The sequence below is a fragment of the Agelaius phoeniceus genome, chromosome 3, assembly GCF_051311805.1.
Source record: "Agelaius phoeniceus isolate bAgePho1 chromosome 3, bAgePho1.hap1, whole genome shotgun sequence".
NCBI lineage: Eukaryota > Metazoa > Chordata > Aves > Passeriformes > Icteridae > Agelaius > Agelaius phoeniceus.
The window spans coordinates 62,741,624-62,760,822 of NC_135267.1; the positions used below are offsets into that span (position 1 = coordinate 62,741,624).

General features: G+C 40.7%; 1 protein-coding gene across 4 annotated transcripts in view; it reads left to right on the forward strand.

Moving 5' to 3' along the window:
- The window catches only part of TULP4 (TUB like protein 4), a 150,720-nt gene that overhangs the window by 117,877 nt on the left and 13,644 nt on the right, over nucleotides 1-19,199 (forward strand). For all 4 annotated transcript variants that reach the window (XM_054630706.2, XM_077175437.1, XM_077175436.1 and 1 more), the window contains 6 exons: nucleotides 10,005-10,229; nucleotides 12,423-12,657; nucleotides 13,148-13,292; nucleotides 14,159-14,303; nucleotides 15,557-15,650; nucleotides 16,987-17,130. In XM_054630706.2, coding sequence (XP_054486681.2) covers nucleotides 10,005-10,229; nucleotides 12,423-12,657; nucleotides 13,148-13,292; nucleotides 14,159-14,303; nucleotides 15,557-15,650; nucleotides 16,987-17,130 — 988 coding nt within the window. The remainder of the gene's footprint in view (nucleotides 1-10,004; nucleotides 10,230-12,422; nucleotides 12,658-13,147; nucleotides 13,293-14,158; nucleotides 14,304-15,556; nucleotides 15,651-16,986; nucleotides 17,131-19,199) is intronic.

Consider the following 19,199-nt stretch of genomic DNA (forward strand, 5'->3'; position numbering starts at 1 on the left):
TGAAACTTTATAATAGCTTTGAAATCTAAAAGTGAAGGAAAATGCTGTAGATATATTAATTATATTTAATGATGATACCATGTATTATCATTTTTTTTCCAGTACCCTGACCTGGAATGGATGCAAAAGGGTGACATAGTAAACCATCTGCCAAGCCTTTGTGTTTGCTTATATTTAGCATTAACCTGTGCTTATTAACCTTAGCACTCTAATTTAGATAGAATTCTTTAGTTGTGTAAAGTGTAAAATAATGGTCTCTAAAGCCAACTTAAATATGTACAGTGATGTCTAATGCTGATTTAGGTACCTAAAGGACTCACCCATAAACACAGCTGTGTTGTCTCCACTGTAGCCCTTGCAGCAAAGTAGCCCAGCCCTTTCCTCTCTGGGTCAGTTCTGAAGAAAACATATTTATATCAGTGTTGCTTTTTCCCAGCCCAGGTGAAAGCAAACCTTGTTCTGTTACTTCAGTACCAGAACTCAGTATGTGCAGATCAGCTGTTGAACCCTCTGGTGCCAGGCTGTGAAATCACTCTGTGGTTTGAGCATCAGAACCCACCAGGTCAGGTTGTGACTTATGTGTGTGCAGGCTTTTCCCTCACTGCTTTTTTCCTGCTAATTTCAAATTCTCCTTAATTTAAATACTTTCATCACCCCTAGTTCTCCATGTATAGCTTCAACTTCTTTTCATGTTTTCAGCTCTTTCCTTTCTCCTCCACCCAACCAGCTGGGAGAAAGCACATATTGTGCCTGATGTGGGGGCTAATTATTCTGCCATTATGTGAGTGCTTACAGGGCAGCTGAGAGGTCAGACAGAACAGGTGCATGCCAAGTTTGTACTGCAGTATTTCCAGTAGTGGAAGTAGTAATATAAGCCTTTCTGCTCTTTCCAGCAGCAATTTTTGTTTGGAATAGCAATATTTTAATGTAATGGAGATTTCTTCCCCCATTGTCAATTGCAGACTAAAAGCCAACTTCAGAAGTTGTAAGCCAGGTTGTTAAGTGAAGGATGAGGACACTCAGGGAGAGGCAACCACCAATTAATAGCAGAATCAAGGAGTCTCACTTCCTTGGGAAATTAGGATAAAAGTAGCATTCAAACTCACATATTTATGTTTATTAAAAAGCTGTGCGCATAAACCTACCTAAAATTAGAGCCACCCCTCTTCTCTTATTAGTCAGTGTTTAGTCTCTTTATTTGGTGCATCTAAATTCATATTTACTCAGCTGCAGGAGGAAGTGAGTGATCTTTCAGAAGAACACCTGTGTCTACTCTCATGGATTTTATTCTCCTATGTATTTGAATGCTGGTCTAGCAGTATTAGCAGCTAAATGACAGGTATGCTGGAACATTGTTAAGTATTTGGTTTAGTGACAAAACCAGATAAAAACCAGTGTTGCAAAAAAATTACTGGTAACTTCTGCTATGCTGTGCCTGTGCTCCAAAGATGTATGTGCAAAGATGAGAGTGAGTCAGTGGTCCTAGTAATTTGTCTCATGACAAATTCATCAGAATAAATTAATTAGTTTTCTGTTCCATGGCAGTCAGCCTTGTAATGGGATTTTATAAGATTCATCACTGGTTACTGAACTAAAAAAAAAAAAAAAGAAGAAAATAAAAGAATTTCCTCTTTACTCATTTTGAACTCTTCTGCTAAGACTTTCTTGTCTTAGCAGAAGAGCAAGAAGAAGCAAATGTGTGACTGGAAATGATTGAACAGTCATTGATTATAAATGACTGTTGTTCTGAATACAAAAGCCAGGAAAAATAAAACAGCCATCAATATAAAAAATAATGGATTACAGTTACAAAACTGATTTTCAGTGTGGTTATCTGTCCTAATTCTTTGACATAGCAAATGTCTGAAAATTTTATCAGTAAAATATACTGAACTGTTTTGTTTCTGCTGTTTGTCTGTCCTGTCTTCGGTAGGATAGTCAGGAAGCAGATTTTATTGTTTATAACAAAACTCAGTCTAAGACTGACAGGATTTGTATGCAACTTAGCTAGAGTATTACTGAACATAAAGTCACTGCAAACCCCAGTGGTAGAATAGATTTGGGAACTGCAGGTAACTCATCTGAATGATGACTGTTGTCATGGATCCCTTCAAGATGTTCCATATGCTGCCTTCTGTTCCAGCTTTAGTGTGGTTTTGGCATCCTCTGTCTCGTTTGATTAACTCTCTTCAGCTTTTACCTTCAGTGTAGGAATTTATAGTTCATAAACCTAGTTTGCTGACTATAAAACTCAAGATAGGGAAATCACACTTGTTTAGAAGTATTGGAATAAAAGCAGTAGCTTTGCTTGAAAAACAACATTCATAAACAGAGTGGTAGAGTTGGCATAGTGTAGCATTCACTCCTGTTCCTGGCTCTGGGGCTTCAGCCTGGCATCCTGCAAGGATGTGTTTGCAGAATAGAGTGGAAAGAGCTGAAAAAGCATCGGTAAGGGCTGGTCAAATACTGAACTGAATTCTATGCAGAGAGCATATTTTAAGGGCTGGTGATCACCTGATGGCTATTCAAGTACATACTATCAGTTTCTGTAAAATTTACCTCTTACTATGCCCATCCTTGTATGCACTACAAACACCAATGTGAGGTATGAAAAATATGCCCAGGTTTTTCATGGTCCTGCTTTTTCAGTATTTAAAAATGAGACTGCAACAGCAGGCTGCCCTGCTGGTCATAATGTTTTTATTGGAAGGATGTTAATTTCTTATATTGTTTGGTAAGTCCTCACAACCTTTCCCCGGCATCAAGCAGGGATGAGAATAATCAACTCCTTTTAGACTGTTTTATAGTCCTGCTAAAATTGTTTACCAAATGCTGCAACCTAGTTCTGTCACTTTAGAAGATCTCCTCTAATGTGCAGACAGGTCTTTATTATATCAACCAGCTTTACCTGCTGTCACTTCTGATTGGAAACAGATGCTTCATATCTTCCTATATCCTGAACTTTGAACAGGAGTCTCCTACAGGATCTCTTCAACATTATCTAACTGCCAACTTTAACAAACTTGTGATTTTTTGCTTTGTAATGGTTCAGTCTTGTGGCTTATATTTGGTCCCTTCTTCAGGTTTTATGACTTTTTAATATGCCCCAGAGAGGACCAGGGGAACAAGAGCACAGATTTAGAAGCTACAATGCAGATCTCCTCCATACACCTTTAATTCTACAGTAAATTTACATGACTTTAAGGTTTTATATCACTGTGTAGCTGGTGTGAGTACAGATTACATCTCAAGTGCAGTGAAGGAGGATGAGAGGGAGCTAAGCTTCACATGTGGTATAGACAACAAAATTAAATGTAAAAAACCCATGTTTATCTGTGTAATATTTTTAAACCAAATTCAAGGTGATGTACCAAAGACTAAATTTTTATGGAAGAAGTTTCCAGAAGTCTTTGAGAAGAAAACCAGCTTGCTATAGACCTGCTGCTGTCAGCATTTCACAGACTGCTTCTCTGCTGGAAATGTCCCAGCATCTAAATGAATAGATTGAAGATTATATGATCCTGCAGAAACCTGGTAGTTCTGTAAAGGCTAGAGAAGGAAGGTGCAATTTTAGGTTTAATTCAGATCAAAAGGTTCTGAAAGAAGAGGCTGCTTTTTTATGTTATTCAGCTGGGCAGACCTTGCTTACTTTTCTTCATTTATTTCACACAGAGTTTTCAGGTTTGTTGCATCTGAATTAATGTTGCCTTTCATTTATATTGCCTAAAATCAATTTTATTTAGTTGTTACAGGATGACAACAAAGCTTCAAGAAGAGTTTATTTTCCTACAGGAAAAAAAAGCAACAGTTTAGAACTAACTGGTGAAACATGCTTTAGTACATCAATAAGGACCTTGGTGTTCTTTATATAGGCACAGGATCATCTCTGCTGCACAAATGGATTTTGATCAGCACTGGAAATTGAAGACACTTTTCTCAGCAACTCTTTCTGTTAAAATGGAATCTTGTTGTATTGACTTCTTAAAAGATACTGTAGAAGTAGAGAGGGTATAAGAAACAGCTGCAAATCAAATAAGGGTTTATGACATCAAAAATCATATCAGGCCACAGCAGTGGCAGATTTCTCATCATTTGTCACCATCAATTCTTAGCAGTTAATATCTTTCCCACTGTAAATATGAGGAGCAGAAGAATGAAGGAGTTGCTTTCCCACACCATCCATGAACGCTGTGGCAGCACAGAGGTGTGCACACACCACTCACAAGAGCCAGGTGGGCACTGCAGCCTTTCAGCTTGTCTCTGAGAGGGAAGAGTGTGCATCTCTGCATCAGCAGTCTGGAGTGAGAGCAAGCAGGCAACCTACTTACACATGCCATTCACTGGATATTATTTCACAGTTGTGTTCTTCCTCCTGAGAAAAGTCCTGCTAGTTCCTGGGCTTTCTGCCCTGGAATACTATTTTTATTTCATTACCGGTGGGAGTCCCAGTGCTAACAAACAAGGGATTAGTTCAAGCAGCAGGCAGACCCCGTGGCTCAGGATTTCTGAGCTCAAGGCAGGCAGCAAGAATCAGCTAGAACAGTGTTTTCATTGACTGAACTGCATACAAGTGATAGGATGTATATCTATTATGTTCTCTCCTGTAATAGATACAGTAGGGTGACTCATAAGAAGCAACCACAGGACTTTGAGTGGGAATATCTATTCCTGCATGCTCTTCTAAGGGGAATCAACATCCCAGCTGGGGTGGGATGTTGATTCCCCTTAGAAGAACATGCAGGAATGAGTAGATTTGAGTAGCTGTAGCTCACTTTCAAGCCCACTTAGAAAGAAATGGCAAAAGAGCTCCTTGTTAGTCACTTGGTGAGATGTGTTTTCAGTCAATATTTCTCCTGATAAAGCTTTTTTTTTTCTTGTGCTTTAGCCAGTATTTTCTAATATATAATTGTCATAGAGCTACATGTTGGTATTTAAATCCTGGAATTCATTCAGGTATTTACAGTTTATGCTGAGATTTTTCACAACCTGATGATATTTTTATATGCAAAGTGAGATTAGAAATTCTCATGTTATATTGGTAGCTGCATTTCTTCATTCCTAGCAGAAAAAAAACCCCGACTGTGCAAACATGAAAAATAAAATTCTTCTGTCCTAGAATCTGCTTGTTCATTTTTTAACAGGTGGATACAACAACAATTTGTGTACAACAACTTTTGTCCTTCCTTGTTTTGCTAAAACAGTGCAAATAAGTGGAAGCTTTATGAGGAACAATACTTTTATGTTGGATGCTGGAGGTCAATTGCTTTTTCTCAGTAGAGTTTGAAAAGAAAGCTGTGGCCAGCTCATAACTGACTTGCTGCAGTAATTGATTCATATCTCTTGTCCAGCAAAGGAAAGACTGGGAAGCATAGTTATTGAAAAATATTATTGGAGCAGTACTTTAAAGGTCAGGTCAGATCTGGCATTTGGGCGATCTTTTATTTCTCCAAGCCTGTAATGACAGGCTAATTTTCCTTGAAGCTCATCTGAAGTCTTAGCCCTTCACTGTAAATTAAATGTTGCTGACCACTGGGCTGGAGGTGCACCAAGGGTCTGACCATTTCAGAGAAAGGAAGGCAAGGTATGTCTGGTGGTGTGGTGCAATTGCTCTTTGTTGAGGTTGAAAATATTAAAACATAATGAGGTATGTGGGTGTGGTGGTTTGACAGGAAATGTGTTTTTTGGGATGCTGTGTTTTTGGCCAATGGATATTCAGGCTTTAATATTGGCATTTAACCTGGCCACTGGGACATGGACACGCCTCTGAGAACACGGGGTTAAAAGCAGGGCTCTCCCCTGGGAGGGGCCTCTTGGGTTTCCGGCGGGAAAGAGTTTGGGTCTCTCCCCCGGCCCAGCTGCTGGCTGGGCAGGGGGAGGGGAAAGCCATGTGGCCGAGAGAGGTAGGCCTGAGCCCCGGGGTGGAAGGGTGGAAGAGAGAAAGAGAGAGAGAGAGACACCGGGAGCCATCGGGTGCCCCCCCTGAGAGACAGAGAGAGAGAGAGAGAGAAAGAGCCGCTGCCTGAGACTGTGACCTTGAAGCTTGATAAACATGGGCCTGTGCCGGCAGCATGGCTGGGAAGGAGAAGAAGGGGGGGGTTCAGCCGGCCACTTGTAGGAGCTTTTAACCCCTTTTTGGAAAATGAGAACTTTACAGAACATTGACCTTTCCTAGAAGATAGAGTGGAAGATGAGGAAGAAAATGGGCCAGTGTGAGAGAGGTCTGGGCAAGCGAGAGATAGTAGAAGAATAGAGAAGAATCCTAGTGGGAAGAGATGATGGAGTAGCTTTTGCTGGACTCTTTTTGTATAGCCATGGACAGAACCATGTTCCTTGTGATACAGAGACTGCATTCTAGGGGGAGGCAATGGCCTCAGAGCCAAGAGGGTTCAGTGTTGATGCCCCTCAGCCCCAGGGGGTGAAAAAATATGGGGGGGACAGGTGTCCCAAAGGAGAGATTGTGGGGACAGGTGTCCCAAAGGAGAAACTGTGCCTTTTTTGGATCGGGACAGAGCATCCTTAAAAGACAACCCTAGAAGCAGTTCTGGTCCGTGTTCAGTGGTGAGAGCACTGGACATGAAAAGGAAGAAGTCACGACGGCAGATGTACTCCGGGCGGTGCCACGAGTGACACGGAAACACAGGAGGCTTCAGCTGTGTTTCCAGGGGAAGCCCATGGCACAAGAAGGACTCCTCTCCTCTTGATGAATTGAGGATTGATTGTTTGAAGGGTGGTGCAGGACTGAGAGTTGGTGATTTGAGGAACAAATGTATTGAGTTGGAAATTTGGTGGGGGGAGGAGGAAATGCATTTGTGAAGTTTTCATTTTCCCTGTGTATGTGTGTTCCTTTTTCTTTGTAGTTGTAGTGTAGTTAATAAAGTTTTGTTTTCTTTTTTCCCTAAGTAGGAGCCTGCTTTGCTTATTCCTGGTCACATCTCACAGCAGAAACCAGGGAGAAGGTATTTTCATGGGGGCACTGGCATTGTGCCAGTGTCAAACCATGACAGTGGGGAAACTAATTGTACAAATGGAAGAGTAGAAATGTCATGATTTACAAACAGTACAGCACATGTAGGTATTGTGTGTGGGTTTGTTTAATCATCCACCCACTCACATATTGTTTGCATATACATTCATAAGCAGAATATAGGAGCATCATACATTGAGAAGTTTAGAAGGTGACTGAATTATGGTTGCCTGTAGGGAAACAGTGGTGAAGTTTTCGACTTCTGACTTTCTGCTCCTCAGAGCTCCACAGTGCTGTGTTGCCAGAGGTCCTACCCTGCATTTCAAAGCTTCTGAAAAACCTTTCCCTTGAGAAAGTGTTTTAGATTGCAAAGGTTCCTGCGCTGCTACTATCTGCACCTCTGGTGCTCTATGTGTGCAGCAGTAACCTGAGGAAAGAGGTGGTTTTTATTTGACTCTGTTTGGATGAAGAATGTCCTACCTGGGTGTGATGTTTTGGGTTATAATAGCTGCAATATGAGACATCGGGTCTGGGTGTGCTGTATGGGATTATGATAGCTGGGATATTCAACTTCTCTTCTGCTGTTAAAGTCTATCCAATAAATAAACATTTGTGTGCCAAGTCACATACTTGTTTGTCCCCTCACTGTGTTTGTAGGTAAGCTGTAGCTGATGCAAAGTGAACAGCAGGATGCAGTTTGGATCCCACAGTAATGATCAGGCAGATAGTGCTGTCCATGCTGGGATTCAGCTCTTGGGGAAAATCAGGGTCACTTCTACTGTGCTTTCTCAGGCTGTCCTGTAGTAGATGTGGCAGGTACCTACATTTTGCCAGTGCCTTTTCAGTTGCATTTATTTGGTAAACAGTTTGAACTGTCTCATTGCTGCCAGACAGTGTGAGGGCCGAGCCACACTCACAAATCATGAAAATACCAATCAGTAGGGGATACCTCATGTGGCCTCTCCCCAAATGCAAGGCTGTATCCCACAGATTATGGCTATGGCAAACCATGTAGAATTATTGATGGCACACAAAGGATTTCTCAATTCTTTTGAAGTTCTCCACTACAAAATGCATTCAGCAATTACTGTGAGAATCACAAGGTTCACATGTTGCTTCTTTCTATTTGCGCATCAGTCAGCCTGGAGATTTGTGCCTTCCTGGAGGTGTGTGTGTGGTATTGCCCAGATGTAATTAAAAAGAAGTTCCTTCATTCCTCCTACTTTAAAATCAGTATTTTCCTCGAAATTTAAATCTAGGATAAGTTGACATAGTAGGGAAGATCTCTTAGGTTTTTCATCCAGTGCTTTATCTTGATGATAAATGGTGGTATAGTGCTGTTCCAGCTGCATTTTGCTTCATATCAGTCACATAAACCAATCTTTTCCCAGTTTCTTGCCTTTAAGCATCTTGAATTTGTAAATGGAAGGGAGGCTTTTTCCCCAGACCAGGTTGATCTAACCCTGCTACCTGGGACCATCCTGCTAATAGAGGAGTGAATAAAAGCTCTTATTGCTGCTGTCTTGACCCTGTCTTCTTGTTTGATGTGTCTTGTGAACAGATATTCCAAATATACCCTGACTTTTCAATAAATACAGTTCATTATTTAGATGAAAACATGTTTGCTTAAACTTCTGAGTGTCACAGATGGTGAAAACAAGGAAGACCTTCACAGAAAGGAGTAAATCTTTTGTAGTTGATGACAACCTGCTGTATAGCATTCTTCATGGAGTTAGAGCTTCATCTTTACTTTGTGTTGTTTATTTGCACAGAGGTAGCAGATGGGATTGAAATACCACAGGGTGTGTGTATATAAGCAAATACAGGAGCTTTGTAACACAGAAAGCAAGAGATGACAGGTGGATGCAAATAACACTTAAGGGCAAAAGTAATGATGATAAGGCTGGAGGAGGTCACAACGGACTGGTACTTTACAAAAAAGTATGGGATTTAGAAGTAAAGTTTAGGGAGCTCCTTGCAAGCAGGAAATAAATGTTCTAAGCAGCAGTGTTTGTTCATCGTTATTCTGTTATTGTGACATTTCGTATCAGTTGGCCCTGACTCCTTCTGGTTTTACTGTCATGATTTGGACATTTCTGAGTGAAGACAAGTAAAAGACAAAAGGCCATTCTCTGTTGCATTCCTGGTGCTCTTTCACAGTTCAGTTCTTCCGGGAATAGTTCAAAAGAGACACTACAGCAGAAGACTTGGCACAAAACAAGAAAGCTGGTTGGGTTTTGTCCACTTGTTTTTTAAGTGTCTCCAGGCATATCATTTAACTTTTCAGATGTAAAATACGAGCTGTTACCAATGGGTGAAGACTGATTAGATGACTGAATAAATCATTTGCATAGGCCATCAAAAGATCCTACTTCTCAACTCCCTATGTCTTTAAAGTCACTTAAACCTATCTAGGTACTTAATTTGATAGCTGATTCCTTGTGTGAAGAGTTTAAGTATCCTGAGTAAAAAGCACTGAATAAACATCAGCTGCTGTTTTTGATGATTTGATGTCATTATAGAGCACGACACAGTACAAAGTACCACGACTCCATCAGAAGGGTGCAAGAGAGATTTATTAGAGCAACATGTTGCTTTTATTCTTTTCAAAGATACTTACATTCACTTAACATACACATTCTCTGCCTATTAGTTATAGGAAAGAAACAAAGTTCTCAGTGGGTGACCAAGGAGCCATGTCATTCTGTGAGCCAGCTAGAGTCTGTATCTCTTAACTTTCTCTCCTTTATCACATCTCCATAGTGACAACCTTGGTGTCTTTCTCAAAGGAGATATAGGGCTTTCCTTTATCTTCAGGAGGCCTTTGGTGGCTCACAAGAACAGCACAGAATGTCTTTCCTACAATTTGAGTTGTTCATATTCTACTTCTAGGGGCAGTGGTGGGCACTTGAAGTTTCTGGAAGACTTTAGGGTAATGTGATCGGTGTGAATTCATGTGATCACTTCTTGCACAGCCATCTTGGAAAAAGCTCTTTTGCACAAAATCTTTTGAAGTTGTATCCTTTTGCTCTTCATGCAGCGTCCCATCATCTCCATCTGTTGGGGTCACAGGGATTCCCGCCTGCTGATGGCCTCTGGGCCCGCGCTGTACGTGGTCAGAGTGGAGCACAGGGTCTCCAGCCTGCAGCTGCTGTGCCAGCAGACCATCGCCAGCTGCCTGCGGGATGACAAGGACATCAGCAAGCTGACCCTACCCCCTCGGCTCTGCTCGTACCTCACCACTGCCTTCATACCAACAATCAAGGTAAAAAGAAAGAAATGGGTGCATTGTGAAGAGGGAAGTGTTGCTAGATCTGCCCCCTCCACGGTGCTCCTAAGTGGCAATGGCTAAATGATAAGATTTTATCATTTTAAAAGCTTTCGCATCCTTTTCAAGACCCCATTGATGCATTTGGTTCCTATTAAAAATCTGAAAGGAAGCTCACACATGCTGATCTGCATTATTCCATGGAGATGGCCTTTCCAAGTATGTAACAAGGGTAAAATATGCTGGTGACTCACAAAGACTTCTGATGAAGCTCACGCTGGTGATAATGCTCTGTCACAGTTACAGGAGGGATTCACAGGGGTAAAAGTGTACCCCCTCTACAAGTCACAGGAGTGCTTATAGTCCCAGGAAGGTTAGGCTTAAGACCTGGGGCTGCCCAAACATTTCTACTAACACTGAGTTCTGCTAATCTTACTGCTCCAACAGTGCTATGGAATAATGAGCCAGGTATCACACCTTTTCCTGTACCACCAGCAGAATCATCTGCACAACCTGTTTGTTTCATAGTTTGGCCCTCAGAACATCTTGGGATTTCTAAGCTGTTTATCTCAGCCTATACACCAGAGCATTAGCTGGTAAATGCTTGGCATTCAAACATACATTTTTGTGATTTTTTGTGTACGTATTACACCAGTCCTCTTCATCCAGAGGTCCTCGTTAAAACAATGCAGAGCTAGAACAACTAATTTGAAATCAGTGGGGCTGACCCAGCTTAAATGAGAAAAAATTATGCCTACAAAATAATAATTCAGTATGGTTCCATTTGGGTTCTGCTAATCAGGGCAGTTTGTGCAACTGTAAATAATTTCATTTGTCAAAGAACAATATAAATGCCTTGCTGTAACCATAACTCCTGGATCTCCAAAGATGCAGAGGATTTACCAGGCCAGAAGTCTCCAGTTCTTTCTAGTTCTTTCCATCCGAGGTTCTCCCCAGGATGCTTCCCGTGTTGTTCCAGAGCCACTCTTCTCTAGAGCATCAGTGTCAATTCCTGGCTGTCAGGGCAGGCAGGGAAGAGGAGGGGATGGGTTGGATGAAGGCAGCAGTTGGCTGGGAGCCCTGGTGGGGGTCAGAGGGCAGTGCAGGGACACATCATTGCCAGCAGTCCTTGTGTCACCTCCTAGTGGAGATGCAACGATGCAAAGCGGTCGTGGTGCTGCGTAGCTGAGAGGTGGGAGCAGGGTTTCCAGAAGCCACATGCCTTTCCTGTTTCATGGCTGGTTTTGGAGCCTCATCAGCACTTATGCTTTACCCTGGCTCATCCCAGTCACCCACTGAACCTATGTTTCAGCCATGCCTTCAGTGCTAGGCAAGGCACCCTCTTCCCTGCAAATATTCCTCTTCCCCCTCCAGCTTGCAGACCACATTACAGGTCACTCCTCAGCCTATATCCATTTGCCAGGTTAAGGAAGCCTATTTTTTTCCTACCTTTTTTTTCCTTATGCTTTCTTTTTGAAAGAAACTCTGTTGACTTACACACATTAATAGGATTAGTATCATACAGGCTATATTGTCCTAGACAAAAGCAGTCCTACTGTTTTAGGATTGAGTTTTTCATGGATTAATACAGTGTCCAGGCAAGCAGGGCAAAGTAATCCAAGCTTTGTGTTTGTATTTCTCTACATGGGACACAAATAGGCCCTCAGCTAGGATGGGACATGTGCTTGGAAGTGATATAAAAAGTACAAGCTTCTTCTAGAGTTGACAGCATTGTAGCATAGTGGCATAGCATGTACCAGTACTAACCAGGAATGGGATCTGAGTGTCCAGGTGCACTTCCAGGGCCTGCAGGAGACAAGATACTCTGATACTTGACTTGACCACATTACTCAAGTTCAAAAAGAAGTTTCTGATAAGAGCTGGAACTTGATGACAGGTTTGTTGTCTCATTCAGTGCTCTGACCCACAGGTTCAACCTTCCTTTTTGATGTAGGTAGTTTTAGTTTTTATTTTCTGTATACAACTGCTTTTGATCTAACTAAATAACACACAGCCATTCCATCTTGCATGTGGGTCCTGCATAAGTCATGAAATAACCTATACTAATCTTCACCTGCCAAATTAGAGCTGGGTTCAAGTTCAGTTAGTTGTGTCGGGATTAAGTCACCACAGAAAAGAACCCCAACCAATATTGGAAAACTTTCTCTTTCCTTCCGCTGTTGAATGAAGCCTCCAATCCCAGACCCAAACAATATGAGAGATTTTGTCAGCTACCCAACAGCTGGGAATGAGCGGCTGCACTGCACCATGAAGCGGACGGAGGATGACCCAGAGGTCGGGGGTCCCTGTTACACACTGTACTTGGAATACCTTGGGGGGCTGGTGCCCATCCTGAAAGGACGTCGGATCAGCAAGCTGCGGCCGGAGTTTGTCATCATGGATCCTAAAACAGACGGAAAAGCAGGTACAATTCAGTTGTTGCTCTGTGTAAAAATGATTTAGCAACACTTTGGACGCTAAATCCTCAGGAGTTTTAAAAAATACATACGTGCAGCATGGATGGCGGCATCTGATATTTTTTTCTGATGTGAAAAAAATCTTTAGCGTGACCTAGAAGCTTCTGAAATTATACCCTGCTGCCTTTGGTTTTACAGAAGAGAACTTCGTGTATTCTGAGTAAAGGAATATAGATTGCTAATTAGCAGAAAATATTCTTTAGTCTCAATTTCAAAGTCAGTTGAATGCTATTCATCCCTCTGAATAATGTTCACTTGAGTTCAAACTATTGGAAATTTGGAGTTGGAAGGCAGAGTGGAGAACATTTAATTTTCCTCTGCAAAGTTTTATTTCAACTGCTGCCTGTGGATCGGGTTTATGCTTCTGATGACTGAGAGTTATAATTTATACCAGTTTTCTGAAGCAGCACCTAAATTTTCTGGGGCCTGTCTTGATAGATGAAATCTATGGAAACAGCTTGATTTCCACTGTGATTGACAGCTGCAACTGCTCTGACTCCAGCGATATCGAACTCAGCGATGACTGGGCAGCAAAGAAATCTCCAAAAATCAGTCGAGCTAGCAAATCACCTAAACTCCCCAGGTAATAACCTCTTGGATAGTTCTTCTTTTTCCTCAAGTGGCCTCTCTTCCTCCCTGCCTCTCCTTCTCTCTCTTGACACCTTGTAAAATGAAAAGTAAACTCCTTTGGGCACATAGGAATTCTCTGTAAGATTGGGATCCTCTGCAATGTGCAGTTCTGGGGTGATCTCAGAGATTGGCATAGAGCTGGACTTAAGGGAAGATTTCTGGGACAAAATGTAATGGGAAACAATAGAGCACAATTTCTCCCCAGGCAGTCTCAAAGAAAGACTTTATAAACTCTCCCACCTTTCCTTTTCTTTCTCTCTTGCCTCCATAGAATATATTTTGTCCTTCCAACAGACTTTTTTTTACTTTTGTTTGTTACATTTCTGCCAGTGAACTCTTTAGGTGCTTGAGCTGGTATTCTTGACTCTGCCTTGTATAGTGGGAGGTAGAAATAACTTTTGGCTTAGGGTAGGAACACTGACAACATTTCTGGAGCCTTGGTTTGCTGTGTATACTAATGTGAAAATCTGTCAGCTGAGGTGTCATGTTCTCATTTCTTGAGACTTTGCTCAAAGTCTGCAGAGCTGAGATCATTCATCTCTACATCTTTTTGGGATTAGTGGAAGACAAATTGTATCTGGCAGAGCTGCGGGAATCTTTGTTAGATTAATTAGAGAGCATCTAGCATGAGTTACTGCAAGTGTGTCAGGTCTTCAAATTTGACCCATAATTCTCTATCCTGTAGGCTCTACAGTCTTTATTAGTCACTTTGAGGACATCCTACCAGTTGTCTTCTTCTTACAGATTTCTGTTCAAAGACATGAGTTTTGTGCATTTTAGCCTGCCCATTGTTTATTCCAAGTATTGCTTTACCTGCAGAATCAATATAGAAGCTCGCAAATCTCCAAAGATGTCACGAGCTGCACAGGAGATCTCAAGATCACCAAGGTTACCAATAAGGAAACCCTCTATTGGTTCTCCAAGCCTGACACGAAGAGAGTTTCCTTTAGAAGATATTACTCAGGTATTGTGCACATTGTTACCATACCTGATTCAAATGCATTTTTTTTCATGAGGCAGCATATTGTGGTAGAGATCAAATGATCAGCAATGAAAGTTTGCATTATATTACAATAAGTAGATAGAACTAGAGAATTGCATCTTCCAGTTCAGTACTAATGTTTGAAAGTGCCAGTAGAGTATGAGGTGGTGTTTGGCAAGTACCAGGACCAGTTACTTTTGTCAGTGTGAATCCATGTGAGATGCTTTATTCTAGGTGATGTTGTTGGCTTTTTGAAAGTATATGTGAAAACACTTCATCAGTTTTTCAGACCCATCTTAATGCCACCATGATTCTCTGCTTTGCTAGGGATTGCAGAGATGGGGAAATGTTTGCTTCAGAGGACCACATGGTCTGTTTCATAATTAACATGAAACAGTCTTAATTGGAAGGAAGGAAAGGAATTACCACTTTGTGCTCTTTGTGGTATTCATGTCCTCTGGGTAAATGAAACTTAGCAGGCTGTAGAACTGTCTAGGTTGTATATTTCATTAATAACAGCCTGTGTTACTGTAATTTTCTTTTGTTTGGCTTGGTTTTTTCTGCTCTCTTGTTTTTCCTTTTTATGAAAAATTCTAAACAGTTACACGAAGCTAGGACCAAAAGCCCTTTGAGTAGAGCAGAAGACCTGAGGCTTAGATCCTGCTCCTATACTAGCAGCATAACTCCTGGCCTTTGAGAAAAATCTGTTGGTCTTTCAGACCCATAAATATGTGTACCATGGCAACAGTGGTTTGGGAAGTTGCTTTAGGAGCTCCAGGGGAATATATGTTTGTTGTTATGAGTAATTAATTTCTGTCTTGTTTATTGTTCTATAAAGTGATTCATGAGCATAGAACCAACGGGCAGGGTGTATCACTCTCTGAAATACAGAATAGCCGTGGTCCTGCTGGGCAGGAGCAGCAAGTGCCAGAAAACAGACCTGTTCTCACTAAACAGGCATTCTCCACTAAGTGTTGCTCAGATCTTCAATAGCTCTAATCACCCTGTGGCTGATGCATACATCATTTCTGATGGTGTTAAGATATCAGAATGAGTCTTCTTAATGACTGGATAAAACTGTTGCTACATAGGCACTTTAGGCTGTTTCAATACAATAAAAACAAGATAGACTGAAATTGCATTATCACTTGCAATAGCTTGATTGCTCTGCAGTTTTTTATTAGAGCTTGATACAGATTTTATCGGATAAAAATGATCTTGTTTTTGTTTTGCAGCACAACTACCTTGCTCAGGTCACATCTAATATCTGGGGAACCAAATTTAAAATTGTGGGTTTGGCTGCTTTCCTACCAACTAACCTTGGTGCAGGTAAAAGTAAACTGTTGTGTTTTTTGCATGTCAATTTCTTTCTAACAAACAAGAAACTTACACCATGAGATTTTTTTGTAACTGATCAAAAGGCTTCCTTAACAAAGCACTTATTTTCTGTGGACAGTGGGAGTTAGATTTTATTAAATTCACTGTAACTAAAGAAGATTAAAATCTATAAATACAATAAGGAGCTATCAATAAAATGCTAAAAATCTCACTTGTAATAAGACAGTAAATCAACATTTGAGCCCAGACCTCTATTTTTACAGTTTATTGGAACAAAACCCACACAAATAAAAAAGGGTTTTGCAAGAGGACTATAGAAATAATAGGTTTTAAGTTACTGCCATAGAAGTATTTTTAAAAGTTATATTTTTATAATTATTTAGCTACAAGTTATATGAAAAAGCTATTATGGCCTCATGCTCAAGATTCTTCAAGTCAGTGCAGAGCCTCATCACATGGTTCTCCTGCTGGAGCATCAGTAATCTGGTAGCCATCATTAAAAGCAGCAGTTGTCTATTATCAGCCTTTTTCTGGGGAGGCCAGTTCTGCCCAATAGTCCTGTTGGGAAGGAAGAAGGCTGGGTAAAAAACAGGGTACCACACTGCAGAACTGAGCTCTGAACTGAAATATTAACACAAGTCTAGCAGTTTAATGAGCTCTTTAGAACACTTATTTTGTCCCATGTTGCATTATGTAGTTGGGTCAGGAGTACATAAAGGTGCCCTGGATGCAGAATTAGGTGGATAGCTTTTGTGGCTATATTGACTGCCATCAGCAGTTGAATGACCACAGGTCATTCTAATTCTCTCACTGCTGGTGGCAGATAGGGAAGGATTTAAGTGTAGAGTAAATGGATAGTGATACTTCTTTCAAATGTTCTCCCAGTCTCCAATGGTTTGGTTCCCAGGGATTTCCTGAGCCCAGTGGGATTTCTTTGTATGTGGTAACCGTCAGCAGATTTCCTTCCTGAGAGCTTTCCAGTTTTCCCCTGTAAATTGGTAGAATCCTGTGGTGAAAAGTTTCAAAAGTAGAATGGAAAAAGTCTTTTCCTTCCATAAAAATAGATGTGAATACAAGATGAAGTAATGAATTATTTAATTAGAGATGTTGCTTCCATTTAAAGAGAAATAGCTGAAAGCAACAGTCTTTTTTATCCCATTTATGCAAAGTGTTAGATAGTGATTTAACAAATAATGGCTCGCCCATGAACATGTGTACAGTACATAACAATATTCATAGCCCTTCTGTCTGCTTTGAATTGCTTCTTCCTTGGCTTTACATGCTATCTGTGTAACGAACTTTTTGGTTTCTTATGTTCTTTCTCTAGTAATATATAAAACCAGTCTGCTCCATCTGCAGCCCAGGCAAATGACAATATATCTCCCAGAAGTGCGGAAGATTTCAATGGACTACATTAACATGCCTGTCTTTAATCCAAATGTTTTCAGCGAAGATGAAGATGATTTACCAGGTAAGGAGGAGCTGGAGGGCTGCCATGTTATGGGTTAAGTTAGATGGAGGTCAGGTTGGTTGTGTCATGGTCCCCTCTGGTAAACAGACAAATCAAAATCCTTTATTCTGATGGGGTTTTGTAGAACTGAGTTAGAAGAAGGCCAAATATGTATTATGGGCATTGTTTTCTATGATGTGTGGAAAATATAATCCATAAAGAGCTCCTTAGTTTCAAGTTCATTGGGAAATTAGTTGTCTGCTTATTCATCTTAGTTTGCTAGGAATTCTCCACAGACTGAAGCCTTGCATTCTGCATCTTGATAGGACAGAATTGTAATCTGTTGGAAATCCAGACAGGCTGTTCTTGAGACCTCATGGCATCAAAGCTGATAGGAGCTTGCGTTGGAGAGCAGGTTCCCATAAAACTCAGCCACCCTTTGAGAAGTGATAAATGCTCATTTGTGCTTTTATCACTACTAAGAGGCTGAAGTAGTAAAGTAGTCGACAACAAAGCAGGATCAGGAAGAATTTTTCACTTCACTGAGGTGAAGATTTAAGCAATGCAGGGAAGGTTTGGGTGCAGGTGATGTGATGTGGGAGGGGAAAGGACTGGAAGTACTCAAGACCTCCTCCAATCAAAACAAAGTCGTCATGCCAATAAAATTAACAAACAGAAAATAAGATAAATTAATACATTTTCAGAATTTTCATATGACTGAGGGATTCCTGTTGCCCGGTCACAGGTTTTTGGAACTATGGAAGTGGCTGTCATGCCAGTACCCTTTAAAAAGGAAGTAGTGTGAGCACTGCAAAGCAATTAAGAACAGTGCTAAAATCTACTGAAATAAATGGAAATGTTCTCATTATTTCAGACCAGGGTTTCAACTGCTGACAGTGGCAAAGCTTTTGTCTGACCCAAGCATCAGAATAGTCCTCTGGACTTCTAAAGAAATACTTGTATGTTTCAAATTAAGCCCATTTTTTTCACAATCTGGGGGACTTGTCCTGCTTAATTTCTGTCTATGTGATACTCACCTGTAGTGTCTGAAGAAAATAGTAGAGACATTGGTGACCATATATGTATTATTAATAGGAAGCACCCAACATTCGCTATTATGAAACACAGTCCAAACTGTCAGAAAGTAATATAAAAACTAAATAGAAAAGAAAGAAGTTAATACAAAGTTTTCACATCTCTTCCTGAAAATTGGGTTGAATCTGCACTAAGAGATGAAATGGTGCTTATAATTGCAGGTACATAAACAGAGAGAAAATTATTAGAGACTCTTGTAACAGCTCTTTGAAAAGGCTATATAAGAATTATACTACCCTGTCCTTCTAACAGCCTTCCTCTTGTTCATTTTTTCTAGTTTCTTCTGAAAATGTATTTTTGACTTAGTAAATGGTGGCCACGTAAATCTTCAAAAATGTTCTGGGGGATATCCTTTCTAAAGCCTGCACATAAAGGAAGAGAGTACCATCTACTAAAGGAAAAAGTAGTGCAGGGTAAATAATGATTACCTAATAGATTTAAAAAAACATGGTAGAAAGCTGCTCTTGGGCAGTGTAATGTTCATAGTGAGATACACTTGGGACAGGTGTTTTTTAATGTGGTCAGTAAAGATTTGGCAAGACAAATGCACAGTGAATTGATTTCACTTACAAAGTATGCAAACTAATCAATTAAAAACCATTGGAGAAATGAAGAAAATGTTGGATTTAAACACTCAGGAGTAATAAGCAACACCCACAACAAATGGTATTTTGTTGGATAAGGTAAAATGACAGCAACATTTGGGGCTGCTCAAGCCAAGCTAACAATTAAACCTCAGGCTCTGGCAGCTAAAGTGCTAAGCCTGCAGGCATCAGGGTGAAAGCATGGCCTGCTAGTCAAGCACAGAACCACAGAACTGCCTTGGGGTCAATTTAGTTTGGCTCTTGGTCTTCCTCTAAAGGAATGAACTGAACTACCATAAGTATTTGCCAGTCCAGCCACAGTGCTGTCTGTACACCCCTCCCACGTTCATGACTGATGCTGGTAAAAGCCTGATGTTACCCAAAATGTAATCATAGGGCATAGGTAGATTA